The sequence below is a fragment of the Scomber scombrus genome, chromosome 7 (genome assembly GCF_963691925.1).
Source record: "Scomber scombrus chromosome 7, fScoSco1.1, whole genome shotgun sequence".
In the NCBI taxonomy this organism is placed as follows: domain Eukaryota; kingdom Metazoa; phylum Chordata; class Actinopteri; order Scombriformes; family Scombridae; genus Scomber; species Scomber scombrus.
Window position 1 is genome coordinate 14,408,087 of NC_084976.1, and position 25,560 is coordinate 14,433,646.

The window sequence follows — 25,560 nt, forward strand, 5'->3', positions numbered from 1 at the left end:
CATTCTTCCAAAAGATATTCCATCATTTGGTGTTTTGATGATGGTGGTGGAGAGCGCAGTCGAACACGTTGGTCCAAATCTCCCATATGTGTTTAACTGGGATGAGATCTGGTGACTGCGAAGGCAACAGTATATGAATGACATAATTTTAATACTCATCAAACTATTCATTGACCCCTCATGCCCGTATGGATGGGGGCATTGTGATCCTGGAAGAGACTACTCCCATCAGGATAGAAATGTTTCATCATAGGATACAACTGATCACTCAGTACAACTTTGTATGGATTTCCAGTGACCTTTCTTCCCTCTAAAGGGACAAACAGACCCAAACCATTCCAGCAAAATGCCCGCCACAGCATAACCAGATCCCCTCACTGTAGGGGTCAAACATTTAGAACTGCACCAGTTTTTCCTTTGTCACCCATTTGTAGTTTAATAATGAAAATCAATAAAGCACAAGTACCAAACCATAGGGTAATAAGTGTTCATGAACTATCATCTATGAATATTCATGATCTATGAATATTTGTCCATATTTAGTCCATAGGCCATTTACACAGAACACATTTTGACATGTCAAAGTAGGAAAAGTGTAAATAATAACATTCATAATTACTAAATTACATTTATCTGTTTCAATTCAAGTTTCCTGGCATTGTGCATGCTGCCTCAGTTATGGGTTACTGGGACACCTGAATACAACAAGGCCATCGTTCATGTAATTAATAATACCTGTATATTCCCTGCAACGACAATTCAAAATGTGAAAAAGACATTATGTGCAAACATTGTCAGAAGTCACATACATTTTTAAAATCTGTCTTTTATTGTTTTCTGAAATTCAAATAAATAATGTTAAAATCCATAGAGCCAAAACAAGCTCTTCATGACTGTAAATTACATCAGGCTAAAATAAATAGTAAAAAACATCATGGTGTCCGCAATGTTAAAATAATAATTTTCACTTTCTTTGCAGCACAAAGTGTATGGCTATGACTCTTTTCACGTATCTTTCTGAAGGCAAATTCATTTTTACACCTGCTCAATGACATCACAAGCCACATCACAAAGCATTTCATTTTTTGATATTGCAGCACAATTATCCTACAAAAAGTGAGACACTGCCAGTGAAAGGCATCATGGAAAAGTTGTAAGGACAGACGAAATGATACTACTTTTTGATAAACTGGATTTACATTTAGATTCATCTGTCTTATCTGTTGTGCCTGTGCACTTTATCTGTTCCACCGTGGGATAGTGAGAAACGTCTTCTCGATTCCTTTGTATGCCTTAACATGTGAAGAAATTGACAATAAAGCTGACTTTGACTTTGACCAAAAGCACAGTTACATTCTGGATCAGAAAGCAAGATGTTAACAAAAAAGGGGAAATCTGTTATGAATGCTACTCTTTTCCCGAACTGCATTGATTATGAAAATTTAAAAAGCAGTTGTGGTTGCGTGAGATGCATAGAAAGACACAACATTTAAGGCATAGCACTCGAGATGTTCTCTGACAGTCCCCAAAGCGGCACCTGCCCCCTTCTCCCTCCCCGAGCTGTTCTGGCCAGTGGCCCAAACCATCGTACCGTGTGGCTGCATCTGGGAGAGGACTTTCCTCTAACAGACTAGGATTGGGGGTTTCATTTGTTGTATGAGTGTTCTCTGTAGGGGGTTGAGGTGGAACTGAGTCCTGGGTGTCTGAGCTGCTGGAGAGGATCAAAGCTTTGGACACCTCCAATCTGAAGGCCATGAGCGTCAAAGGTGCAGATGCTGCCCTGTGATCCTGTCTGTACAGGAGCCAGGAGTTGACCAAAGCCAGATCTGTGAGGTACCAGAGCACTGCTTGAGGCCAGCAAGTTGGAGTGGCGGCAGTGAGAGGGATAGAGTAAAGGTTTTGCAAATCTCTGTTGAGACGAGCCGACATTTGGGCCTTCTCAAAGTTGTCAATCAGAGAGGCCATGTTTCTCTGACCATGTCCCGCAGTAGAAAGTATGAACCCACAGTGTGATCTGCGTAACATTAGCTTCCCATTTGAGCTTACAAACTCATCCCCAATCTGTCCTCTTTCTCCTCCCACCCTGCCTGCACCATGGATTCCAGCAACTAACAGGCGTTCAAGCATTGCAGGGGTGGAAAGTTCCTGCTTGCACAGGAACACCATACTACCTTTTGGGACCATTTTTTCTACAGCATTTTCTTTGTCTGACAGATCCAGTTTAAGATCCACATGTAAGAGTAAACCCCCAAATCCAATTAATGTAGTGCAGTAGAGAGATAGCTTGTTATTGTACATCTTGCCAGTCAAAGGAAGTGGATACTGATCAACTGCAGAATCACCCTCTCGTGTTAAAGACTGGCACCCCTCTAGGAAGCGGCCCAACAATGGCTGAACCTTCCACAAGGGATCCTTCTGTGTTTTTGAACTGTTCAGGACATTCAGTGTATTCCCCTGGCAATGCCTGTCACCATGCTGAGAATTTTCACTTTGCCCGCTTGTGAAAGTTTTACCTTGATGCGCATCTTGAAAGTCACTATCATTTCTTTCTTCTCCAACATTACTGTTGGCTGATGTCTTTGCAGGAGAAGCTAGTTTCAACACGCCTGACAGCTCAAGGAACCGGGAAAGTGGCATGGCTTCAGCAATCAAGGGCACTTTAGTCAATTCCTCCCAGTAGAGCTTGGGACAGGGAAACTGAGAGAAAGAGGCCAATAAATAAAAACATTAGTGGTTTTGCAATCTTACCAACAGAGCAAAGTAAACAAAAAGTGGATCACACAGAAAGTCAAACCTTCAAAGTTCCCATTGCAATGTGGATCCCAACAAACTGCGCCACCTCTCTGGCTGTGACAGGGATAGGCATGCTGGACATTTTGTCTGTGCAGTGGGCAATTTCTACCCAGGTATCCCAACCAAAATACTTGGAAAAGTAATCAATGGGCTCTCTGATCCTGCTCTCCTGTCCTGAAGCGTGGAGCTGGCTGGATGAAGTTGGCAACCTATAGAATAAGTTTAAAAAAAAAAAAAAAAAACATCAGTGCATGCTACAAAAATAAAACAATGAACATATCAGCAAAGACTTTGAATTAGATTTACATGGACACCACCAGCATCAAATGTCTTGCATATTCTTAAATGCATTTCTTATATATTTCTGCAATTGTGGATACCATTAAGATTTTGGAAACTTTAGGCGATTGGCTACAAATTAAAATGCAGTCGGGTGAGGCTGAATGTTGCTTGTTTGTAGAACAAGTAAATAAATTGTATCATTAATGCATTATTAAACTTGTTAACAGCAGTGCATGAACAAAATATCAGTTCATTGGGATTCATACATTTCTTCTCATTGTGTCCAAGGTTATTTAATTCTTATCAAATAAAACATAAAAACACATCAAACATGTTTTTAGTATTTTACTGTGAGGAAATGAGGATGCACTTTACTTTTGTGAAGTTTCATCTGGCTGTTGTGAGCTGTTTTTTTGGTTCTTGTAGAAATAGGCCATTGCTTCTGCTTCTGAGTAGATGTGAGGATTAGACAATTCAAAACTTCCAATGTCCTCCTCATCAGAACTCTGGAGAAGAAAGCTCTGCAGGTCTGGTGGATGCTGCCATTCAGTGTCTGCTTCAGTTGAAAGATGAATGATTATACATCATCTATATTCAACAATTTTGATAAATAGCTTTAAGTCAACCAGTGGAGTTTTTTACTACTAGTAGCAGAATGGAAAAATGTTTTTACAAAACGGTCCACACATATGAGGACACACATGGCAATGATGCAGCAATGTCAAAGCAAATGTAAGCAAGGAGACTGCTAGACTACAAACATGGATGTAAACATTACAGGATTTAAAAAACAACAACACCTCAAGGGGACACACACAGGTGAGCAACACTGAATGTTAACAGTAACTTTGTTTCAAAGAAAACTCCACAGTGGCCCTTTAATAAAGCAGTTAGTATTGGTCATTCTCAAATAGAAAACACACCTTCTCCACCTGCAAAGTTATCACCTGGTTCTGGCATTAGACTTCTCACTCTTGTATCCTGGTATTCTCGTGTGACATGATTCCCTTCATCTGTTGGTAACATGTTCAACATTTAAAAAACAGTCTTAAATTCACTAGGAATACAACTGAAAACGGCAAGAACTCACGTAAAATACAATCTGCTGTTTGATCTTCTGTCTGTTGGGCATCAGTGGATGCCTCAGTGGTTAAACTTCCATTGTTAGTTTGAGCAGCTCCCAGCAGAACCTCTCTTTCTTCTTCCTTCACTGGATAGAAGATACAGTGGTTGGCATTGAAGTCAGGGGTAACACGACATGTATCTCCAATCTCCATTACTGAAAGCAAAAAGCCAAAACCATTATTCGTCCATCAAGTTAAGTCCTAAGAAGCCTTACAGACGGTCAACAGGGTGTACACAGTAAGCTTATTAATCATACTATTCTGATACATTATCTACATAATCTGTTCAGAATCCAAACCACATTAATGATTATTTAAACTGCATAATTCTTTTGATTGTATCTATTCTATAAACTACAGTGGATTAAAGGAGAAGTTTTGGGATACCACTCTCATGTCTGTGGGTTATAAAATGTAAAGCCAGGAAGTATTTAGCTTAGCTTAGTATAAAGATTAGAGGTAGCTAGCCTGGCTGCTTCCCAAGTTAAAAAATCTATCAGCACCTCTAAAGCTTCCTAATTAATACAATCCATCTTAGTGAAGTAAACATGCCCATTTGTGGTATCAAAGGGAAATATGTTGTACAGTTTATCCAGTTGGCCAGTACCTCTGTGTTGCATGTTGGGGGTGAGCCAGGGTAGTTGTTTCCCACTGCTTCCAGTCTTTATGCTAAACTAAAATAATCTCCTTCTGGAAATGTTGAAGTATTACTTTAAAATCTAACTACAGTACGCCTAGTACTTACATGGACTGGCTGAGTTTTCAATGTTTATTTGCTCCACGTTCCATCGGATGTGTCTGCAGCCCTGTGTGTCCTGACCATCATTCAGAATGAGGCTATTCTCCTCCTTCACCAGAACAGTCCTTATATCACGATGGGGCTGTGGCTGCACAGTTGCACTTTGTTTATCTTGACAAGTCGGTGCAACTGGAGGTGGATCTGAGATGTTCTCTTCAACTTTGATCTCCTGGCTCCCAAGGCCCTGTACTTCATTCTCTACAATGCGGTCCAAACCCTGAAATTAAAATAACTTATGTACTCTGATCTTGAATGTATTACCATTACAATCATTACCGTATGGTATTTATTAATACAATTAGTATCTCACCTGTCTTTGATTGTTCCTTGCTGTCATCAAGCAATGCTCATTGTCAGCCATCGCTCTTTGGCTAGAGGTAAGGAACTTCTCAAGTATGATGACTGGAGATTGGTCAGCAACCCCGTTATGCTCATCCTCTCCTCTTTGCAGTCCTGTTTCATTCATTACCTCCTCAACATTTGTGGTAACAGACTCCAACTCAAACACAACTTGCTCTTCAGGAGATCTTTCTAACGTAGAAGGCATGGAAGGCAAAGATGTGACGGGAAAAGTACCTTCATTAGCATCAAATTCAGGACTGATCTCTGGCTGCAAAGTCTGTATACAGGTCTCACCTTCTGCATTTGTTTCTGAATCAGAGGCGACAGCATGTTTTTCGAAAACTACATGGCAATCATCCTGTTCTTTCTCTGATTCTGTTCCTCTGATGGCATCTGTAGCTAAAACTTTCCTTGAGATCACACCCCTCTTTGGATGTCCCGTTCCTCGCGTCCTACCCCTTGTAGCGTTCCTTGTTGCAGCTCCTTTGCCTCCTTTTTTCTTCTGTACAAGCACCTCTTCCTCCTCTTCCTTGATCTCTACTTGTTGCGTGGCACATGACACAGTATGCGAAGACTGACTTTTTTCAGTTGTTTCATTATCAACTTGATCAGGAGGTATGAGTGTTCCAGTGCTTCCAGTAGTTGTATTACAGGTTCCATTTAATCCATTTTGGGAAATGCTGTCTTGCGGTGAGGCTATATCGTCTCTTTCATTGTGCTCCCCAACAGTGACTAAATCTACCTCAAGAAGTAAATCCTCCTTGATGTCTTCATCCGTTGTAGCCTGGACTTCAGATTCTGAACTGGGATTCCTCAGGGTACCTTCTTCTTGCTTGTCTGCATCTAACACCAAAGGCTCTCCTGCCTCAAGATTCTTTGTCTGGGTAGAGGTATTTAAATGGCATTCAGATGAGGTATTTTTAATTTGATCAGAGATTGAGGGAATGTTTGATATGGTATGCGACTGACTATCTGTTCCAGTCTCATCTCCACCCTTGTTTTCATATCCAATCATTTCCAGATCGGTAGGTGGAACAGGTAAAGATGGAGATGGAATCAAAGCAGGAAAAGAGACACTTCGGTCGCTGTCTTCTAATGTCATCTCCCCCATCTCAGGCTCAGTATCCCAGCCTGTAGCAGCAGTCATTACCCCAATGACCCCACCATGCTTCTTTGGAAGCTGATTAAGATCTAACCTAGAGACCCCTTCAAAGACGTTACCATTGGTGTAAGTAAGACCAGGACTCTCTACAATATGCACTGTTGCCTTATGCTTCTGAAGAGACGAGACTTCACTAAATCTTTCCCCACAGTTCTTACACTCTAAGACACGCTTGGAGTGAGAGGAGGTTATCACTCCTTCTGTTTCCACTTTCGAGGAGGCTTTACGTTTCCGGGTTGTCTTTGGCTCAATGGGCAGAGTTTCAGGAGGTTGTTGGGGCACCTGTAGAGAGGAGAGCAATGAAAGAGCTTTCTGGTTCTTTTTGGGTCTCCCTCCTTTTTTCTTACCTTCAGTTGTGAGATTATTTGCAGACTCATTTGTTGTATGTGGAGATGTTGGGGAATCATGAGGTGAAGCTTCTTGAGCCTGCCCTGGTGCCTTTAAAGGGTCTAACTTGTGAACTTTCAGCTGAGGCTGTTTATGACCTTTCAGCAGAAGGAGGGAATCTTGTGTTATATGTGGGCCAGGTGTGTCTGCTGAGGCAGTGCTCGCTTTTGTACCAATTTTTGCGTCCTTCTTCTTTCGTTCTTTCCTTGTCATCTTCCCATTGTTTGCATTTTTGGACCGACCTTTTTGCATTATTTTTGATTGTTTTTTCTTTTTAAATACAGGTGAGGCCACAGCCTTGTTCTCACTTACGGGCTGAACATCATCCCTAGCCACATCCACATCTTCTTGCTTTTTCATTTTAATTTTTCTTGTATCCTCTTTGATTTGAGGCACATTTGGGTCCTTGGTTAATGAAGGTGATTTTATTTCAGTTGTCGATACTGAATGCCCTGCTTTCTTGTCTTTTTTCCCTTTTCTTCCCTTTTTCTGAGAGGACACCTTTTTATCTGAGAGATTTGTTGTTTTACCTCTTGTCACTTCTTCCTGGATTGACTGGCGTTGCTGTGATTGCTTCTTCTGTTTTTTATTTTTTCTCTCTTTACTTTGTGGGCCAAACTTAACAACAAGATGAGATCCTTTTGTTCTTTGGCGTTTGGCAGGTTTGGCACCAATTTGTAAATCCTCATTTTGTATGGACCCTATGAGTTCTTGCATATACCCTTGAAAGATAAACGCCCTTGCTGGCTTTCTTTTCCGTACTTTCACCAGTTCTTGAGCTGACATTACATTTACTGGTAACTCTGAGATCTGTGGCACCTCCTTGGTATCTAATTGTGATGAGACCATCTCTTTAGGAAATGTGTCCTTTACTTCAGACAGGTTCTCCACCTGTTCCTGACTCTTCCTTCTCTCTACCAGCAATTCCTCAGATGGTTCTTGTGCAGTGTTCTCTGGGGACTCTTGTGGCGTGGCACTGTTTGTCAATGAGTGGGCCTGATCTAGACTTACCATTTGCATCTGTGAATCTGCTTCTTCTTTGAGATTAGTTTCAGATTCATTTGGAGTTTGTCTAGGTGTGTCCGATTGAACAAAAGGGCAAGTAGGAAGCTCGTGTTGTTCTGTTTGTAAAGGTGTCATTTCCAGCTCAACTGTAGGCATAAATGGTGGGACTGACAGGCTGGTCTCCTGCTCACGTACTATAGTGGGACCAGGAGTCTTTTTCAGTTCAGTAGTTGGTACAAATAAAGTGGATGGGATTTCGTTTGGTTGCATATTTTGGGACTGTTCAAGCTCCACAGTTGGTATCAAGGTGGGGGTAAGTTCTAATATGACAGTTTGCTCAAAGTTTTGTTTGAGGTCAGCTCCCTCATAATGACAAACCCCTTGATCCATGGGAACAGACTGAATTGCATTAATCTCAGGCTGTTGAAGAATTTGATGCATCATCTCTCCCTCAGGTCTCTCTATTTGTTCACTTTGAACAAGGGTTAGCTCAATGTTTTCACCTGCTGCTATGTGAGAACCTAAAGATAGGTTTTCCAACTGTCCATCTGGAGTAATTGGTTCAAGTATGATTGTTTGCTCCATTGGATCATATGTGTTTGAAAAATCCAGTTCTACTACCTTCTGTTCTATCTGTTTTAGTCCTGTGAAATCTATCTGGGCTGGATTCAAATTCAAAGATACTGGTTCTGAAAGTTCTGATACCTGCTGCACTTCCAATGGGGGGGCATGCAGTGGCACCTGCCCCAATATGACAACCTGGTTCACTTTCTGCACATTTCCCAAAGATTCAATTAGTCTGCGAATCTGCTCTGTGTCAATATCAGCATCAACTTTTTGGAGAGGTCCATTGGGCTCCACCTGTAGTAGTGCTGGTTGGCAAATTGATATGGGAGTTATGATTGGAGTATTTGGTTTCACTTGCTGCCCAGCTGGAAGGGTGTTATTGGATGCTGCAGGTAACATATTGTGCTTGGTTTTCATGTGATGTAGCCGTGTTTTGGTAGTCTTGAAAGTGGCCTTGCATACAGGACAGGGGTACTTAACTGTAGAAACACCTAGAGATAATAAAGGAAGAATGTTATGATATTCTGTATTATACCATAAAAAGCACATTTTCTGCAATGTGAAAGACATAATTGATCTATTTTTCTTACCATCATTTTTCTTCAGCCTTGCTTTGGATGTGGCGTCACCCTTATCTTCTTCAACTCCCTCTGGCAAATGTGACACCATATGTTTCTGCAAAGCTTTGGACATGCTGAACCTCTTCCCACACTCCTTGCAAACATAAGGCCTCTCTCCAGTGTGTGTGCGGCGGTGGTACTTAAGCAACGTCAGGGTTTTGCATGGTTTGCCACAGTCCGTGCAGGCATAACCATCCTGGCCAAAATGAATTTTTTTATGGAGGGTGAGCTCTGACGATTTGTTGAATGCTTGGCTACAGATTGGACATTTGAAGGGTTTCTTCTCTATGTGGGCTTTCTGGTGGGCCATGAGTTCAATGGAGTTTGTGAAGTGACGATCGCAAACATAGCAGGCGAAGAGTGCGTTTCTCAGTATGCATTGCTCATATTCTGCTGGGTGGCTCAACTTCAAGTGACGCTCTTTGCTTTTGTGATCACTGAAGATTATGTGGCACTCCATACACTGCAGGGAGAGCTGAGACGCTAGAGGGAAACAGGGCAGCAAATTGAGAGAGTTTACATCTAACATGCATCAACATTCTGAGAACTGAGATGTATTCATAGAAAGTGTAAAGGCTGAGGAGCAAAAGGAATATTGTGCTTCTGGAGTAAAATATAGTTTTATCTATTTAGGTCACTAGTGGCCTCAAGAGTTAAGAAAACAGAAAGTCTCCTTATTATAAACACAAAGCTTATAGAGGTTTGTCTGGGCATGTAATTAGTCAAAGGAGACTGTTAATAATGGCTCAATAATTGCTCATTATTGATAGAGTAGCACGGGGAAGTGGTTAAAGGGATAGAGATTTTTAATAATTTCCTCAGTGTGATTGTACAAAGGTAATTTACATCTTCCACAACTTCCACTGAGCTGCAAAATAATACATTGAAGATATGAAAGCTGGAATAATGTGGACACCTACAAGGCTGATATGAATATTCATATTTACATTTTTAAATTGAACTTACTTAATAATGATATGTTGGCTGATAGCTATTTTTTTCTTATTTCAATTAGATTTTTTAAGGAATTGTGGCCATAAGGTGTACTGAATGGGACAGTTAAACAATAAAATTGTCAGTGCTCTCTGATTGACAAATTATTTAATGATGACACTTCCTAATTCAAAAATATTTTGCAATATCTCAAAAGCAATTCTCACTCTATAGCTGAAACATATGCCAATATCAGCATAGTATTGACATTTACGGTTTATTGTTCTAGCTCTAACCTGCAATGTTTTTTCTGGCTGCTATTGATCGCCAGAAACTAACAACACTGGATAATGTACGGCATCAGTTTGGTAAAAGAAAACTTTTTCAAGCATGCCATCTTGTCGAAGTTGTGTTTGTTGGCCACCATGACCACATGCTATCAAAACATACACTGGGATTTAAGAAAACATCCTACCTCCCAATTAAGAAATGGGAGTTCAAGTGTTAATATACTTAAATTTTCCTTCAAGGAAGTTGTAATCCTGAATTTAAGGCACTTTTTAAGACTTCTGAGACTTCTGAAAAAATGCCACCTGGAGGCAAAGCTGCTGCAGACCTTCTATGGCTCCACGATAGAAAGCGTGCTGGCGTTCTGCATCACGGTGTGGTATGCTGGCTGCACAGCCAAGGACAGAAAAGCCCTGCAGGGGGTCATCAAGACGGCACAAAAAATCATTGGCTGCCTCCTGCCCTCCCTGGAGGGCATTGCAGACTCTCGGGGGCTAAACAGGGCAAGGAAGATCCTGTCTGACCCATCTCACTCCGGCCAAGGCCTCTTCAAACTTCTGCCCTCTGGCAGAAGATACAGGGTCCTGAAGAGCCGCACAAACCGGCTCAAAAACACTTTCTATCCCTGGGCCATCAGGCTCCTGAATAGTTAACCACCACATGTGCAATAGACTGTGACTGTGTATGTGTGTTTGTGTGTGTGTGTAAATAGCTTTTGAAGTAGTTCATTGTTCTTATGTATAATAGTTACATTTATTTAGACTTCTTTATTTTTATTCTGACTTTATTTTGCACTATTTTTTATTTTGACTATTTTGCACCACGGGAAGAGACCCCGTACCCATCTCGTTGTGACACTTGTTGTACAATGACAATAAAGGATATTCTATTCTATTCTAACTATTAATCAAACACAGAGCAGGTTTTTCAATCTGAACCTGGTTAAAAGAGATATAAAAACGAATAGAAATACACAAATATAAGCTTAATTACTTACATGTAAGAGGAATAACGAGTGGCTTTGACATGTCCATCTTCAGAGGATCTATCATGGCCTTCTTGGACGGAACATATTTCCTACCATCACGTACAATTTTATCCTGTTTCTTTGCTTTTTGCACCTCACTTCCAGGATTTGTATTTGTATCAGCTCGTGGTTCTGTGGGGGCACTTGGCTTTGTACCCGAGTCCGTCTCCACCTCTCCTGTGTTGCCAGATGGCTCAGCCAGTGACTGAACGGCAGACTTATTCACTGTAGCTTGTGTGACTGCCACACTTGTAGGTGCTTCTGCTCTCTGTTCATTCTCATGTGGTGTGATGACTGTTTCGTTGTCAAAAGGAGCAGCTGATTTACTGTCTTCTTGTGCATCTGGTTCACTCTGTGTTGGACAGGTCCCATCAGTCTCGCTGTCCAGTGGTTGCTCCTTGGTTGCTGTGGTCACAGGGTTCGGCCCGTTGTTCATCTTGGTTGGACTCTGCATGGCTCTCTGCCTCTTATTTTCTTAGATGTTGTTCAGAGGTCTCTGTGAATTGGGTCCCCCACAGAGACAAATAATGTAATTACACATATATAAGCACACACTGACAAAATATCTAATACAATACAAACCAAACACGTTCCTCTGTATCATTCAACATGACTGAAGGACCTAGACATGTTGATTTTTTAAAAACAATGCAAAGCATCTTTGTTATCCATATGTCGACAGCTGGGAGAGCAGAGAATGAATGGGCTTAAAACATTTGTATCACAAAGGAAGACCGATGTACATGGAGGGCAGCTGCTGGAGGCTGTAGCATGACCCAAATTCAACATTTACATGTGCGTTCATAGAATGCGGGGACATACTTTTAATATGCTGATATTTTTCTTTAACAGTCCCTCTATAATAATCACAGATACATAGATAATGGTAGCCCGGTTAGCTTAAATTCACCGATTTGCGGTAGAATCAGGCTGCAAATATTTGTAATTGCGCCGTGCTACGACGCCACGGACGCTAAATATTCACTCATTTACAGCGTCCAGCCGGTCACACACACGGTCACATATCTATATGTATGCAGGAGGATGTCGATATGAAGTTACCTGGGCTGACTTGTCTGCCTAAACATCTTCGCGTCGTCTCGCACAAAGCAAACACAGAGGAGATGCAGACATCGTGACGTCACGCCTGACGAGCCTTGCAGAGGACTCATGGGAAGTGTGGTTTCTCCTGGTCAGCTGTCCACTGACCCCCCTAAACCACCAACACAACCACCTTAAAAAAGTAGGGCTGAACGATTTTGAAATTTTGAAAAATATTTAATTGAGATTATTGCAATTGTGATGTGATTTGCAATATTAGAGGGGAATGATTATTTTTTACATCATTAATCTCATTTTAGTGGAAAAACCTATTAAATTTTTTGCAGGCATCGGAAATAAACAAAGACGTTATCTCAAATCTCTAGAATATGATATGCAGGCCAGGACAATATTTAATCTAAAGTGATATTTTGACACATGATGAAATTAACAAATACTGCACCTCCTGCGATTTGAGCCATATTACAATTACGTAAGTAATTGTTCAGCCCTACCAAAAACATTTTTAACATATAGCTACTTAACTTATATAAACCAAGTTAGAATCTAATTATTTTACTATATTTACAGGTTGGGTTAATTAAACGGTAATTTTGTGATATAAATTCAACAGACTACAGTTGAAGCAAATAATTTGCCTTCAGCTTTATACTTTTCAGCACATTTAACAGTAAGAAGCAGAGCTGTAGACTTAAGTTGAGCTTGATTTAAAATCAGTTTTGGAAAGAGGTGAGGTCATTGTACTTCTACATATTTTCAAAATGTAGAGGCGTTTCTAAAAAACTTAATTCAGCAGGTGGAATTTCTATTTCTATTGCCATGTTTATTTAAATCTGCATGCAAAACTTAAAAACACCAAACAAGTTAGAGTACTAAGGCTGAATCTCAAACTAATGTGACAAGATAGAGCTGAATAAACTCTCCATAAAACCCATAGACTGTATATAAAAACCCTGGTAAAAGTAAAGCATAATAGCCATTTGGTGGTGCTATTGCACCATATGATCATCAGTGTTCAACTGTAAAATCTTATTACAGTACCTACATCAGTTAACAATAAAAATTCAATGAACACACTACACCGCACCATTACTTCTAGAAATGTTCATATATCAGTAATTCTCATAAAATATGCAGGCATTTACAGACTTACTTACTTTTTGACTTCTCTGTTCTGTTGTCCACTAGCTTTAAAATTATAGATTAAAGACTTGTTTTATTAATAATCATTGATTTAAATTCCACTGATTTCAATATCACTTGCATCGCATTGCAAGTAAAAAAAACAAATTAGAAACAGCTGTGTATGATCCATGTATAAACTAAATACAAAATAATAATAATAATTTATGTGACTGCATTGAGTCCTGAGCTCCATCTGCTCCTACAACTGTTTGAGTAACTCAGCCATAAAAGTACAAACACCATTCAAATTTCAATCTGCTGAGTCCCATGTACTGACATAAAGCTTACAGTAATGGCTTAAATAACTTATAGAGTTATGAAATGCACAGAAGTCCTGAAGAGCCCCATACACTGTGTTTCTGTAATTCAGCAAAAATAAAACTGTTCTGAAACATCTTAAAGTAAAGCCGTTGTGCAAAATCATTTTTTGCAAAAATCAACGTCATGTGCAAAACAGCTTAAAGCAAGAACACACTGATTTTTCATTTTACATATATTTTATTAAGTTTATCAGGTAAAAAGAGGTAACTTGAATTTCTCTTTGGTTCATTAAAATGTTTTGTTTCATCAACTTTTCCTCTCAATTTATATACCAGCAGATGTCACTTCTATCCTTAATGTGGTACAGCAAAATGTACAATTGACTTTCAAAACTCTACAGGAAGAAATTTAACTAACTCTTCAGCACTTGTTTTTTTTGTTTTTTTGCTACCCTTATACCTTTAGGTGTCAGAAATGTGAAAAATAACAGGATACAAGCTAATCACTACCCCAATTTGCGAGAAAAAAAATCATTATTGAGGCAGAAAGGTGGTGAGAAAGGCACAGTTACGAGAAAATAAATGCTTCTGTGAGCCTTCATCCCTCAATGTCACCCTGTGGTATAGGCAGCTCCCCAGTAGCATGTTTTATATAATGCAGATGCAGCTTTTCCACATCATCAAAGCCCATATCACATTCAATACACTCCCATTCCCAATACTTGTGCTCTCTGTGCATCTTTGTTTCTTGGGTCTCACTCCCATCAGGCTCAGCTCCTGTTTCTAGTCGAACAGTTTCTGTGTTAGCTTCATCAGGGTGATCCAATCCAGGACAAGCAGTTTGTTTTGAGAGCTTGTAGTGGTGCACTGGTTCTCCACAATCTGACTCGTCGGAATTAGTTTGATCCCCAAACTCAGCATCTTCACATCGAGTTTCACTTTTCATCACATTCTCTTCCATTCCTGGTAGCATTTCAGCACACCTTTCCATTTCTGGCTCCTCTTTAACACTAGTGAGAAAAAATCTTCTCCTTTTAATCATTTGCTTCATTCTGTTTGCAGAACTCTTGAAACTGCTGGACAGGCCATAAACCCTGAGATGCCTTTTTCGATGTGAAACAAGACTTCTGGGATGGGAGAAACTCATCCCGCAGAATGAACACTGGAAAGGCTTTGATCCACCATGGATGCTATAGTGATTTCTAAGCTGAGAAGACATGCGGAAACTTTTGTGGCAAATGTTGCACTCGAATTTCTTCAGATTGTGATTTTGCAGGTGTCTATCAAGTGACTCTTCATCTCTGAAGCCTTTGGCACAGCTTAAACACCAAAATGGTTTCTGCTTATGGTTATCCACATGAGCCATCCATGCTTCTATGGACCGAAAGTGTCTGTTACACTGATCACATCTGGGAGTGTTGGGTTCAAGTGGTTCTTCTGGCTTGTGAATTCTCATGTGACCAATTAGCCGAGCTTGCCTGATGAACGTCATCCCACACTCTGAGCACTCATACTTGTGCAGACTTGAAACTATTTTTGGTTCAGTAGTTGGGTTTTCATGCAGCTGCTGGTGCTTTCTGAATGAAACCATGTATGTATAAACCTTACCACAGACCAAGCAAGCATAACCCTTTTGAAGTTCGTTTTTCATAGAGGTTTTGGCAATTTCAACGCCTTCTGTAAAGCCTGAAGGTTTTGTTTGCGATGAACTGCTTATGTCACACCAATCTGCATCCTCACCCTGGTCTAAAACTCTCCCAGAGACTACCTCAGCTGCAGGACTCCCGTTGTCTCCAGTCTGAGCTTCTTCTTCCTCCTCTTCCTCCTCTCTCAGGGCATGCTGGTGCAGGTGAGCCTTGAAAAGTTCAGAGCTTGTAAACGTCATTCCACAATCCTGACACACAATTTTGCGCTGCTGCACTGCAAAAAAAAAACAAAAACAGATATTTAGATATTTTATAAGCAGGAAGTTCATATACATTTTTTTTTAAGTAGAAGTTATTAAGGGTATCGAAAATATACTAACATATCATCTGATTTCCTTAAAAATAAATGTCCCAGCTGATAGGTTGCAGTCTGCTAACAGGTAGAGAAAGCCCGGCAATGACTGATTAAGTTACCGATGTTTAATTGCAGCAGGTAAAACAAACTTACAAGAGTTGTAGCTCTTCTCTTCGTTCACAGATGGGGGGTCAATATCAGTCAAGAATAAAACATCTCAACACTCTTCATAAAATGCTTTGATTAGAACAATGCACATTAAACTATTTTTCCCCTTTCATGTTCGTAAAGGTCATTCCTCCTATACTGTATAAGAATCAAGCTGAAGCGTACGGCGAGCGATGTAGTTTTAAATGAACAGAACTTAACTGTGCCCTTAACCATGTCCTCTTAATAACCACACAGTCTTCAATATCAACAATAACCATCAAAGAGTAATTTAGTCAGAAGATGAGTACCAACAGAAAAAAAACCCAGTATGATTCCACCAAAAACACATGAGCCAATAATTCACACAATAATGGATCCATTTATTTTAAACTTTTTCCTCTTAGTTACAGAAACAGCAAGTTAAACAAGTAGTCAAAGGGAATGTTTGTCATCTAGGGGGGAAAAAAGATCTTCATAAATTAATATAGTAACATCTCTCTTACAATACAAATAATATTTCCACTATGCAAGTGGTACAAAGGAACTTGCAACTATCCTAAAAGAATGTAAGTGCTGTGCTATTTGTTTTAATTTTTTTATAAGTTTTGATAATGAATAGATTTTGCACAACATAGAAATATAACACTGAATAGGAAATGACATGTGAGCTTATAAATCAATTGCACATACCGTACAATTACTAATTGAATGTGAAACTAATTTTAGGGTATTTAGTGGCTGTAACATTCCACATCAGGTCATTCTTTTCACCAATTCACATGACAAAGAGTGCACACTATTGAATTTCAGATATTTTCATCTTTTCTCTGAAATATGTAAACCTGATCCAGTCAGACCTCAGGTACGACAGCAGCAGAATTAGTAAATATCTGTTTTACAGAATTATTTCATCATCACCATAAACTTTGTAATAAGTTTTTGTGAAACATACTTTGAGGAATTTCTAAATGCATGAAAACAGACATGCATAAATGTTTTTAAATGTTTTCAAATCATCTGCTAGCACAAAACGTTGCATTTGTGACATAAATACTACTACTGTAAAGATATAAAAGGGGCTATATAAAGCAACTATTCTTTAACATTTGTACACATTACTAATCCAGTGTAAACGAAAGTCAGAGAACAGGAAAATAAGCAAATGAACTGCTTTTTTAAAATATAAAAAATATAAATAATATAGAAACGAATAAGGAAAGCTTCTAGTCAGCTTAAACGATAAGATCTAACAAATAATTTTGCAGCTTAACACATCTAAGTTAAAAAAAATCTACGGTGTCTTCATTTCAGTTTGTTTTGTCTAAAACACTCCTTGGGCATGTTCAATATAGTGCTGGTGCAAATCAGTTTCTTGACAAAAAGTAGTTCCACATTCAAGGCAAGTAAGGCCATTGGTATCTCCTAAGGAGACAGCAGCAGGGATATGACTCTGCGTTTTGTAATCACCGATACATTCCTGGTGATGACTGATAAGGTCCTGTATTTCAGCAAAGGTCCTGGGGCAAATGGAGCAATGATATGAGTCATTGTTACAGTGCTGAGTTTCATGTTTGTGTAATGCGGCTGGTGAGAGAAAGGCTTTGCCACAATGTTGGCACTTATGGCTACTTTGTGACTGGCTGTCTGGGCTAAGTGTAGGTCGGTTCAGAGTGGAAGATGGAAAGGACTTCCCTCTGTCGTCAGCAGGGGGGATGTTGGGTTTTAGAGGCTTTGTGGTCATAGCAGCACTGAGCCTGAAGCGAACTTCATTTGGGAGACGACATCGGACTTCATCGTGCCAGGCAAGGTGTTGCTGCAGCTGGTTCTCAGTCCAAAAGCCCTGGCAGCACAAGGCGCAGCAGTAAGGCCGACTCTTTGCCTTGGTCTTATGTGTTCCTAATTGTTCCTCTGTTTGGAAAGCTTTCCCGCACATATCACACTTGAAGAGGCATTTGGCTGTATGCTCTGACAGCCGGCTTAGTGGTGGGGAAACCTCTGCTGTGGCTTCAGGAGCCTGGATCTCCAGCTTTCCTTCCAGACATATTTTCTTATGGTCGATGAGGGCTGCTGGAGAACTGCACTGTATCCCACAGTCAAGACATGAGACAGGTTTCACAGGGAGGGGGTCTGATCTGATTTTCCTCCGTCTTCTGCCAACTGGACTGTTTTTCTTTGCAACAATATCATTACTCGTCACTGCAGCGCTGTCTACAACTGCATCTTCTGAGTTTTTGACTTCACTGCTTGACACTAGAGACTCCTTTTGAGCACCCCAAGGAACCTTATTTTTGCCTTTTGCACTCTTTGAGTGGGCCTGCCATTTGTGAGCACGCAGGCCTCTGGCTTTAGTAAAGGTACAAGAGCAGATGGGACACTGGTGAGTCTTCGGCTTCAGTGTTGATGAGTCTGACTCAGTCCCATTGAGGTTGACATCACCTTGTTCTGAGACTTGGTCTGCTAATCCATCTCCCTCAAAATCTTCAGCTTCCAAACTTTTACTGTGTTCATTTTCGTAGTGGTCAGCTAAAAGCGAACCTTGGTCAAATGTTTTGTTACATTCTGGACATGAAAGCTCTGGATGATCCAGTGTGCTGTTACTCTCCATAGTTTTGTTCGAATCAGGATCTGGCTCAGTTGTGGTCTGACTCTGAGGATCTAACATCTGCTGGTCCTCAAGAGCACAATGGTTCAAAAACTGTTCTTTTAGTAAAGAATGTGAAAATGTCTTTTCTGAGTGCCATCTTTTGTGGGAGCCGAGAGCTGAGCTGGTCATAAATCGCCTCCCACATACGGAACAGTGAAATCCTTTACTTAGCACTTCCTGTTTAGGTTGCTTAAGCACTGGGGACATGGCTGATTTGGCTTTTGCTACAGATCTGTGTCCCTCAGTGTGAACTCTTTTATGAAAATTTAAGGCTCCGATCACCGAAAAGCTTCTGTCACACTCTTTGCATTTGTATTTCAAATCTGTTTCAAATCCCTGACTTTCTATCTTTACCTCCTCTGTGTCCATTTCATTCTTTATTTCAGTATTAACTGCTGACTGCTCAGAGCTGTCCTGTGTGTGGATATCCATGCTATCTTTAGCCAATTTGAGAGTGTCATTATTTTCTGAGGTTTCAGTCTTATAATGCGCTACTTGACTGTCTCTTTTAATGCAAAGCTTTTGATGGGCCCTCAAGGAGGCCTTGTTGTTGAAATGTGCACGGCACGTTGGACACTGGAGGTCCTCCAGTTTGACTGTGGCTCTTGGGGACGACGGTGAGTGGCCAGTCTCATAGCCATGACTTTTCATATGAAACTGAAGCGCTTTGGCCCGTGAAAACAGTTTTCCGCAGTCAGGACAGCTGTACGTGTTCTTCTTCAACTGCTCTACCTGATGTTGAAAAGACTTAATTGGTGGTGGGAGTAACTGGTCATTATGCACAACCTGGTGCCTGAGTAGGCTGGAAAAGAGGCGGAATGACCTGTTGCAGAGTTCACATTTGTGATTTCCATTCTCATGTTTCCTCATGTGCAGTGTCATGATGCCCTTGTGACGGAATTTTCTACCGCACACTGGACATGCAACCTTAAGACTGGAGCGTGGACCTCCATTAACAGAGTGCAACGATCCTACATTACCTTTTCTTAGCCTCAAAGCTGCACATTCAGTCTGACTTTGCTTGTGATGGGAGTACGCTCCTAAAGACCAAAAACCCTTCCCACACTGTTCGCAGTGATAAATCTTTGGGCCAAGAAGGGTTTTCTTTGGATTGTACTCTTTCTTATTGACTGAGATGTTCTCTTTCTTTTGTGCAGGACAATTGTTCATATGGTTAAACAAGCTAGCTGCGTATGAATAAGACATCATGCAATCTGGGCACTGGAATTGTTTTCTTTTGGGATGATGCAACTGATGAGAGACTAAAGCAGACAAACGCGAGAAGCATTTACCACACTTGTCACATTTCAATTTTTTCTTGTCTAATTCCTCTGCCTGGTACAATACATTGGCACTTGTGTTTAGATCCTTGTGTTCTTGTATGTGACTGCAGTGTGCTGCATAGCTACTGGCTTCATGGCCACATGTGTCGGAAGTGTAAACTGCCACTGACTGACCTTGAGTCTGTTGTCTTCTCTTATGAATGCCGTGCCACATTCTGTGAACACGCAGTGATGATGCACTAGTAAACCAACGGTAACAATCTGGACAATCAAATCTTTCCACTGTCGGTTTATCCTCGGCTTCCCTCGTTACCAGTGTACACTGCTCCTCGGCTGGCTCAAAGTCAATTTGTACAATTTTCAAATCCATCTCTGGTTTTGAAACAAGACTAATGGGAGAAATTTCTATTTCACTGTCGTCTCTTCCTTCCTGATCTGATTCACACAGCAGCTCAAGATCAGGATCCAGGTCTTGGACAGGCTCGTCCTCAGATTCACTTGCACTGATCACCTGTACGTTAAAGTCCCCAGGTTCATAGCTCTCCATGTCTTCATCTGTCTCATTTACTTGAGAGTCTTCTTCAGCCACATTGGTAAGAGGCACATTCTCTGACTCTACTTGTTCCTCCAACTGCTCAGTGTCTTTCATTTCGCCTTCCAAGACTTTCTGTGGAGGTAGTAGAGACAGATGTGTCTGGGCCGCTCCCTCTGTTTCTCTGAAGACATCTGTGTGATGGAGCTGATGAGAGTGAAGTGCTGAAGCCCTTGAAAACTTTAGTCCACAGTCCTTACATTCAAATGCCTTCTTTTGTAATTGACACACTTGATGGTGAAACGACTTTGATGGAGTCTCATCACTGTGTGCCATGCGCTGATGCCTGTAGTAGAATGTTAGAGTCATAAATACTTTTCCACATTCCTCACATGGGAACCTTTTTGCAGAATCATCCGAGTGATTAGCATGCCATCTCTGATGGTTAAACAGGGCGATATGGCCATTGAAACCCTTTTTGCACTCACTACAGTAAAATTCACTGCTTTTCTTTGGTTTTTCTTTCATTTCTTCTGGAGTGCATTGGCTGTTGCGGCTAAATCGTTGGTGAGTTTTCAGGCGCAACAGAGCAGTAAAAGCTTTACCACAAGAACACTTAAAGAGTTTTTCAGTATCATCAGTCTGGTTTTCACTGGGCTTGGTTTCAACCATTGTCTCCTCAATGTGGAATGAATCCCCTGAACTCCTGTTTCGTGATTTTACCAACTTTCCCTCGTGACAACGACGGTGTGCGTCAAGAGCAGATGCACGAGAATAATTCCGTCCACATGACTCACACTGAAATGACTTCTTTTTCAGATGTTCAAGGTCATGAAAAACGGATTTGGAGGCTTGTCTGTGTGAGCGCTGATGGTTGAGAAAGTGTCCAATCATACCATATGATTTCCCACAGTCTGTACATGCATAGGTGTGCTGCTTTGTTGTCCCAGAAGTTATCTGAATACCATACTCCTTGTGGGAGGTTTGACCGTGGTTCCTCTCCATGTGTGAGTGGAATTCACTCAGTTCAACAAATGACTGTGAACATATAGTACAGAAATTTGCCACATCACTGTCCTTTTCCGAATCATGTAAACCACCCAACTGGTCGTCTAAATACATGACGCAGTTTTCTTGGGGATGCTGTTGGCGATGCTCCAAGTAGGCTGCCTCCTCTCCGAAGGCTTCTCCGCAATCTCGACAGCAGAAAACCCCAACCCCTAAAAATAGAAAGGGGAAAATAGGAGGTCAAGGCCGCTCCTCTTTCCAAAGACAGAAAGAAAGAAAGAAAGAAAAACAAAACAAAAAAACACAAATACACAGTTGCATATGATGTCTTTATTTTAAAGGTGGATATAATTTACAGTGTAAGCCCACATTAGAAGGCTGTCTCAATGAAATGATCAAAATATGATTCCATAAAATCTATTCCATTAACATTCAGTGCTATTACAGATAGGTGAATACACACAGTGTTTAAGTTAAATGACCTTTGTGAAGGTCAATCATTGGGCTGTTTGATTGGATAATTTGTTAAACAGCAAATGCTACCAAAGTGCCACACTGCAACAGACTGTGGTGCTCTTCCATGAGGGTGTAGAACATTTTTTTTTTTTTACTTCAATTGAATGCTACTTTCACAATCTAATGGCACAAAACAGCTGTAATTTAAAGAAGATTTTACTGTAAAATGAGTCATTATCCTCTAAAAACAATATGTCTGATTAGCCTAAATGTCCAATTCTGACTCACTGAATGTAGGATTTTTTTTTTTAAGTACTTGTATTTCCCTAAACAACTGTTCAACAAGCTGACGGAAATTGACTGAAGGGTACAGTGATGACCAGCACATCTAGAAAGGTTGAAACTTCAGGCTTAGATCACACAAAAAAGTGAAAGAGGAAGCAGCACTATATAGTAACTTCACGTGCCTGCTATGGTTCAGGAACTGTAGAGCTGCACACTGGTTCTGTGACACTTCAAGTCAAATTTGAGGGAGAAAAGCCACATTCACTATGTGTATTGTAAACAATATGCTTGCACTACTGAGAACATCGCTGTCAGTTACCTGACAACAACTTATTGTTCTCTTCTGAATGCTATTTTTTGTCTTTGCGTTGCTATGCCGAAGAACAAAAGAGTGACTCCCTCCCATGGTCTTTCCAAGAATATCAGCATTCTTGACAACATTTCCATTTATGTGGACAGAACAACTGTCAGAAGAGAACAATAGTGAACCATCTATGTGCACTTTTGTCACATAGAACTACAAGAAAGGTTGGCTTTTTTGTGTATTGTTTATTAATTTAACAAAGTTATGCTAAAACTATGCTAAAGTTAGATTCCAATTCACAGGGAGAGTGTTAAGGAAAACATAAATAATGGTATTAAGATGCAGATTCTCAGATTTTGCACCTCTTACAACTGTGACAGTGTTAAACATGGCAAAAAACTTCCATGCTGTTTAAACCGACTAAGATTTGTAAACATTTATTTTGCTAATGAAACCAGACAAGGGGCAATTTCACTGCTCCCCCTACCCATCCAGACCAAATCAAAACCAGCTATACTTAAGACTCATTAAATCTGGACTAGATAAACAATAAGACTTTTTGACTGGTCTAATGTAGTATTGATGGAATATTAAACTTGTTTTTTTAAAGGCTGTGATATTGCCCTTTTTCTGTTTTCATAAGCAAAATAAATTTTTCAAAAATCTGAAAGTGGGTTTAGGCTCAAACATTTTTTTCGTAAGTGGTGAAAAAACAAACAAACAGAGAATACTCCTTAAATATCATTATTTAAAATACTTGGTAGTATATATACTTGGTAGTTAATTCACCAAAGCAAAGCACACTGCGCTCTGACATACAAATTAAAGCCAGGTAAAGCTGGCATTGTTTTTTCTGGATATCTGATACTGGCAGAGCAAACACAAGGGAGAACTATTGTATAAAATCTTGTGCAACTCTTTACTACCATTTATCGAGACTTGTTTTGTAAGGACAGTATAGCGGGTTTACTTTGTGATTGTGTTCACAAGCTACAGACTGCACTGTTGAACTGTATAAAACAATGATGATAATAATAATAATAATCCCTGATAATACATATTACAGCTCAAATGATCAATTACATTAGTACTGTAGGAGTCGGCAAGAATTTTTTGGGCTGGATGCTAAATTAATATTGATCTGAGGCAGACAGTTGGCTGATTTTCATCTCTGGGGTTTCTGAGCTTGGCCTGGCTGTCCGGGTTTCGTCAAGCCTGTTTGCTTGGTTGGTTGGGTGGGGGTGGATAAAAGCATGGTGCACTGGAGAAGAGTTGAAATGTGCAAGTCTGCAAATAACCATTTTTTAACTGATCATCTATTCATTATTTTTCGGATTTATGTATACATTATTTTCTGTTTAGTCATTTAATCCTATTGTTACCGTAGTAATAAATAATTACCATAACTTCTACCATTAATGTTTCAACATTTAATTCAACCATCAAACATAAATCCAGCCCATCAATCAGAGGTGCAATAAAACAGATTTAAAAGGTACCATTCACATTTTAACAATGTCCCACTGTGTTTTAATTTTGATTGGATTATTCAATGAACCACATTGATCAACTCCAGAAAGCCAAAATACACAAAAAATAAAGTGAATATGATTTACCTTCTGACAAAAACACAACGTTAATGTACACTTATTGCATTGGCCAACAATTTGGTCGTTTTTCTATAAGATAATATAAAATGCATGTCCCTGTGCTGCGGTTGTCGCAGGTCATCACGCCTGTAAATATTGGTGGTGTATTTAAGGTGTTAACCACGTTTATAGGTAACTGAATACTTACTGTCTGCGGTGTCCTCAGCCAGTGAATTGTTGCTGTTTTCAGCTGCTCTGTCTCCATTGAAAGGATCGTTTTCAGCTCCGTCTTCTTTGATCGCAGCGCCTGTAGCTTCGTCCATCTTGGTGTGGCTCTGTGAGGCTAGCACGACTGCTAGCTTCCTTTAGCTAGAGTTAGCTAGCTGAACAGTTGTTTATAAATCGTTTTCTACACTAGCAGACACTCTGCAGAGCTCGTAGTGAAAAGCAATGAAGATAATGGGGTTGTTTGTCAGTCAGTTAGCACAAAAACAGTGCAGCATATTGCCAATGACGAGCACGACGAGCACGACGAGCACGACTAGCTCTCTCACACACACACACATATATATATATATATATATATATATATTAACACACCTGCAATGTGTGTGTGTGCGCATCCTGCAGCGGAAGTGGACTCTTCTTCTTCTGTTTTATTTCCTCCAGACCGCTGACCTGCAGGAGGCTACCAATATGGATGTTATAATAATATAATATAATATAATACTAGTGATTATGTTTCAGTTGAGGAGTAACTAGATACATCTAACGGCGTTACGTGATTTAATTACAAAATAATAAAATAAATGAAACTGTTGCATTACATTTACTAAAAAAATGTGTAATTATTTATGAAAATGTAGATTACAACGGGGTTTATATCTGAAGTCAGACCTATAAGATTTTGCTCAGGAGGAGTTTTTCCTAAAAACAATATTTTTTATATTTTGTAAATAAATCATAACGTTGGCTTAAATGTTGTCACAGTACTTATTAAGTCCATGCAAGACTTTTGAATTTTTCATAATATATCTTTATTCCAATTCCAAAAATCTACATGAACTAATGAACACATTTTCAAATGAGAGATAAATCTCGCTTTATATGAAATTATCTCCCTTATAAATCATTGCAGCACCATGAAAAACACCTGAACTTAACTTTTGGGGGGCTTAATGGGTACGCTTACCCTAACAGTTGAAAAACATTCGTTAGAAAATAAGAAAAATAATCAAATATAATAATTAACATTACTTTGATTAAGTAATTGAACTAGTTACATTTATTACATTTGAAATAGTGTAACTAGTAATCTGTAACCTATTACCTTTCCAACCCTGAATATAATATATCTGTGAATATGATGCTCAAATGGCTCTAGTCAGATAAACAACTGTAATTATTCAACTCATTTTCAGTTTGATTATAGGTAATGTTCAGTATATTAAACACTTATTGCCAAATAAAAA

The 25,560-nt window shown here is 39.9% G+C and overlaps 3 protein-coding genes across 3 annotated transcripts; all 3 read right to left on the reverse strand.

The window, feature by feature from the left end:
- Positions 1-808: 808 nt before the first annotated feature.
- Positions 809-12,411, reverse strand: LOC133983385 (uncharacterized). The gene is made up of 10 exons (XM_062422455.1): positions 12,392-12,411; positions 11,300-11,825; positions 9,052-9,564; positions 5,309-8,952; positions 4,945-5,215; positions 4,166-4,354; positions 3,999-4,088; positions 3,451-3,628; positions 2,795-3,002; positions 809-2,697 (listed from the first exon to the last, which is right to left on the reverse strand). The coding sequence occupies exons 2-10, from the start codon at positions 11,781-11,783 to the stop codon at positions 1,408-1,410; spliced, it is 6,867 nt and encodes a 2,288-aa protein (XP_062278439.1). The 5' UTR covers positions 11,784-11,825; positions 12,392-12,411; the 3' UTR covers positions 809-1,407.
- Positions 12,412-14,144: 1,733 nt separating this feature from the next.
- On the reverse strand, positions 14,145-15,898 carry LOC133984083 (zinc finger protein 90-like). The gene is made up of 2 exons (XM_062423333.1): positions 15,863-15,898; positions 14,145-15,756 (listed from the first exon to the last, which is right to left on the reverse strand). The coding sequence occupies exons 1-2, from the start codon at positions 15,867-15,869 to the stop codon at positions 14,435-14,437; spliced, it is 1,329 nt and encodes a 442-aa protein (XP_062279317.1). The 5' UTR covers positions 15,870-15,898; the 3' UTR covers positions 14,145-14,434.
- A 454-nt stretch (positions 15,899-16,352) lies between these two features.
- On the reverse strand, positions 16,353-24,591 carry si:ch211-261d7.6 (zinc finger protein 850). The gene is made up of 2 exons (XM_062423332.1): positions 24,297-24,591; positions 16,353-21,666 (listed from the first exon to the last, which is right to left on the reverse strand). The coding sequence occupies exons 1-2, from the start codon at positions 24,409-24,411 to the stop codon at positions 17,309-17,311; spliced, it is 4,473 nt and encodes a 1,490-aa protein (XP_062279316.1). The 5' UTR covers positions 24,412-24,591; the 3' UTR covers positions 16,353-17,308.
- Between the last annotated feature and the right edge of the window lie 969 nt (positions 24,592-25,560).

Bases quoted from the DNA above. Each gene is read 5' to 3' on its own strand.
- LOC133983385 (XM_062422455.1), bottom strand. From the start codon at position 11,783: ATGCAGAGTCCAACCAAGATGAACAACGGGCCGAACCCTGTGACCACA. The intron at 5,216-5,308 runs GTGAGATACTAA...TTTTAATTTCAG, and splicing joins CAAGGAACAATCAAAGACAG to GGTTTGGACCGCATTGTAGA. The intron at 2,698-2,794 runs GTTTGACTTTCT...TCTTTCTCTCAG, and splicing joins TTGCAATGGGAACTTTGAAG to TTTCCCTGTCCCAAGCTCTA.
- si:ch211-261d7.6 (XM_062423332.1), bottom strand. From the start codon at position 24,411: ATGGACGAAGCTACAGGCGCTGCGATCAAAGAAGACGGAGCTGAAAAC. The intron at 21,667-24,296 runs GTAAGTATTCAG...TTCTATTTTTAG, and splicing joins GGCTGAGGACACCGCAGACA to GGGTTGGGGTTTTCTGCTGT.